The 2,364-nt window shown below is 58.6% G+C and overlaps 1 protein-coding gene across 1 annotated transcript; it reads left to right on the top strand.

Annotated features, from left to right (window-relative positions):
• Nucleotides 1-786: 786 nt before the first annotated feature.
• On the top strand, nt 787-2,252 carry LOC103809234 (putative protein TPRXL; the record flags this gene model as incomplete). Its single annotated transcript, XM_009082060.1, has 3 exons — nt 787-1,567; nt 1,978-2,123; nt 2,209-2,252. Coding segments are annotated over exons 1-3 (971 nt in total), but the record flags the coding sequence as incomplete, so codon positions are not given.
• Between the last annotated feature and the right edge of the window lie 112 nt (nt 2,253-2,364).

The raw sequence follows: 2,364 nt of genomic DNA, 5'->3' as shown, positions 1-2,364 counted from the left end.
CACCCATGCTGTGCCCCTGGGTACAGCCCATCCTGATGGGGACAGCCCATCCTGGTGGGCCCAGAAGCTGTGGGGACCCCAAACACCCACCCACCCACACTGTGCCTCTGGGTACAGCCCATCCTGGTGAGTACAGCCCATCCTGGTGGGCTCAGCAGTTGTGGGGACCCCCAGCCACGTTGTGCCCCTGGGTGCTGCCACTGAGTGCTGGCTCTGCCATGGGACATTTCACTCTGGTGTCCCCTTGGGGCCAGGCTGGACCTGCTCCTCCTCTTGTGCAAACAGGCAGATAAGGGCACTGCCAGCACTGCCCTGCAAATGCCATCGCATCCCACGTGGCCATCCCGCCCAGCCCCGAGGGTGTCCAGTGGGTGCTGCAAGGGCTGGGCTGGCATGTGTCCACACTGCTCTGCTCCTCCCTCTATGCCACGGCTCAGGAGGCTCTTCCTGACCCTGAGTTTCTGGGATCTGATATTGGCTAAATCCCAGTTTTCTGTGTGTGATGGAAACCACCTGGGAATGGAGCCCTGTTGAGGTCAGGAGCCCAGGCAGGTGCTGCTGCCCTTTCTGGGCCCTGCCATGTCCTTGCTGACCAGCTGTCTCCTCCATGCTTTAGTGTCAGGATATGGCATCAATGCCACCACCAAAGTGTCTCTAAACAGCTCAGGGATAGTTGTGTCATCATCTCCATCCAGCTCAGCCCCAGCCACCAGTGTGGGGTTGCCCAGTAAGGCTCCATCCAGCCCAGTCACCATGGCACCTCTGCCAGCTTCTTCTGGCATGGCCATGGTGTCAGCTCCAACCAGGAAATCAGACTTGGTGGTATCTCTGACACCTTCATCTGGCAGAGCTGTCACATCTATTCCAGGATCATCAACATCTCCCTCCAATGCAGCCACAGCACCTGTGACACCTCCATCCAACACCACCACCACATCATCTTCATCCAAGACACTGGGATCAACACCATCTTCATCCAAGACACCAGGATCAACAGCATCTCCATCCAACACACCGGGATCAACACCATCTTCATCCAACACCACCACAACACAGTCTTCATCCAAGACACCAGGATCAACAGCATCTCCATCCAACACCACCACGACACAGTCTTCATCCAAGACACCAGGATCAACAGCATCTCCAGCATCTCCATCCAACACCACCACGACACCAACTCCACCCAAGACACTGGGGTCAACAGCATCAACAGCATCTCCATCCAACACCACCACGACACCAACTCCACCCAAGACACTGGGGTCAACAGCATCAACAGCATCTCCATCCAACACCACCACGACACCAACTCCACCCAAGACACTGGGATCAACAGCATCTCTATCAACAGCATCTCCATCCAACACCACCATGGCACCATCCCCATCCCACCCATCTGTGCCCAGATCCACAGAGCATCCATCCAACTCAACAGCAGCACCAGCCCCATCCTCACCTAGACCTTCTGGACCTGTTCCCAACTCCTCCACACTCACTGTGAGCCCTGGTCCCAACAGTACCTTGGCCACCAGCTTGAGAATGACACTGGCCATCAACAGCTTGGGTGAGAGCCAGCCTGGGGGGCACTGTGTGGGCAGGTGACCTGGGTATGGGCACAGCAGCAGCTCTGGGTCCCCTCCTAGACCTCCCACCTGGGGCTGTGCTCACAGGAGGACCTAGGGGTGCAGGTCCCCAGTGATCCCAGAACCTCCAGGCTGCTCCAGCCTCTTTGTGGGGTGTTGAGGTCTCCCCATTCTCCCCCATTCTCTGTGTCATGAGACTTGGCCATGGGGTGGGAAGGCCCTGGGCTGGTCCCTCGTGGGTGGAGGTGGCACAGGAGCTGGGTGCAAGGTCTGTGAGGGTTGAGACAGCAGCAGGGAAGATCTGGAGATGCTCTTGAGCCCTTCTCAAGACCCTCTGTGGTGCTTGGAGGCTCAGCAGTGCTGTGGGTGGTAACCCATCTCCCCCCTACAGATCAATCCTCCACCCAGCTGAGCTCTGGGGTGGTCATCATCATCTGCCTCTTCGTCTGTGTGCTGCTGGGAGCAGCAGCAGTGCTGCTGGTGAGGCTGTGCCGGCGTGGGACCCCCCGATTCCACCACCTGGACGAGGTGCCCATGGTACGTGGGGGGCACTGAGGGTGGCAGGAGGGCAAACAGGGGCACAGCAGGGTTGGCTGCTCACCCTTCTCTCTCTTTTCCCTAGAGCAAAGTGTTGGATGAGTCCTCCATCCCCCACCCCACGCCCAGGTGACCCCCCCGGGGACTCCCCACGCTGCTGAATAAAGATGCTGCTGCCTCTGCTCTGGTTTCTACTCACCCTGCCCGGGGAAAAACCCATGTCCCGGGGGAAGCCCCAATC

The sequence above is a fragment of the Acanthisitta chloris genome, unplaced genomic scaffold (assembly GCF_000695815.1).
Source record: "Acanthisitta chloris isolate BGI_N310 unplaced genomic scaffold, ASM69581v1 scaffold17059, whole genome shotgun sequence".
In the NCBI taxonomy this organism is placed as follows: Eukaryota; Metazoa; Chordata; class Aves; order Passeriformes; family Acanthisittidae; genus Acanthisitta; species Acanthisitta chloris.
This window is presented reverse-complemented; position numbering and strand designations above follow the sequence as displayed.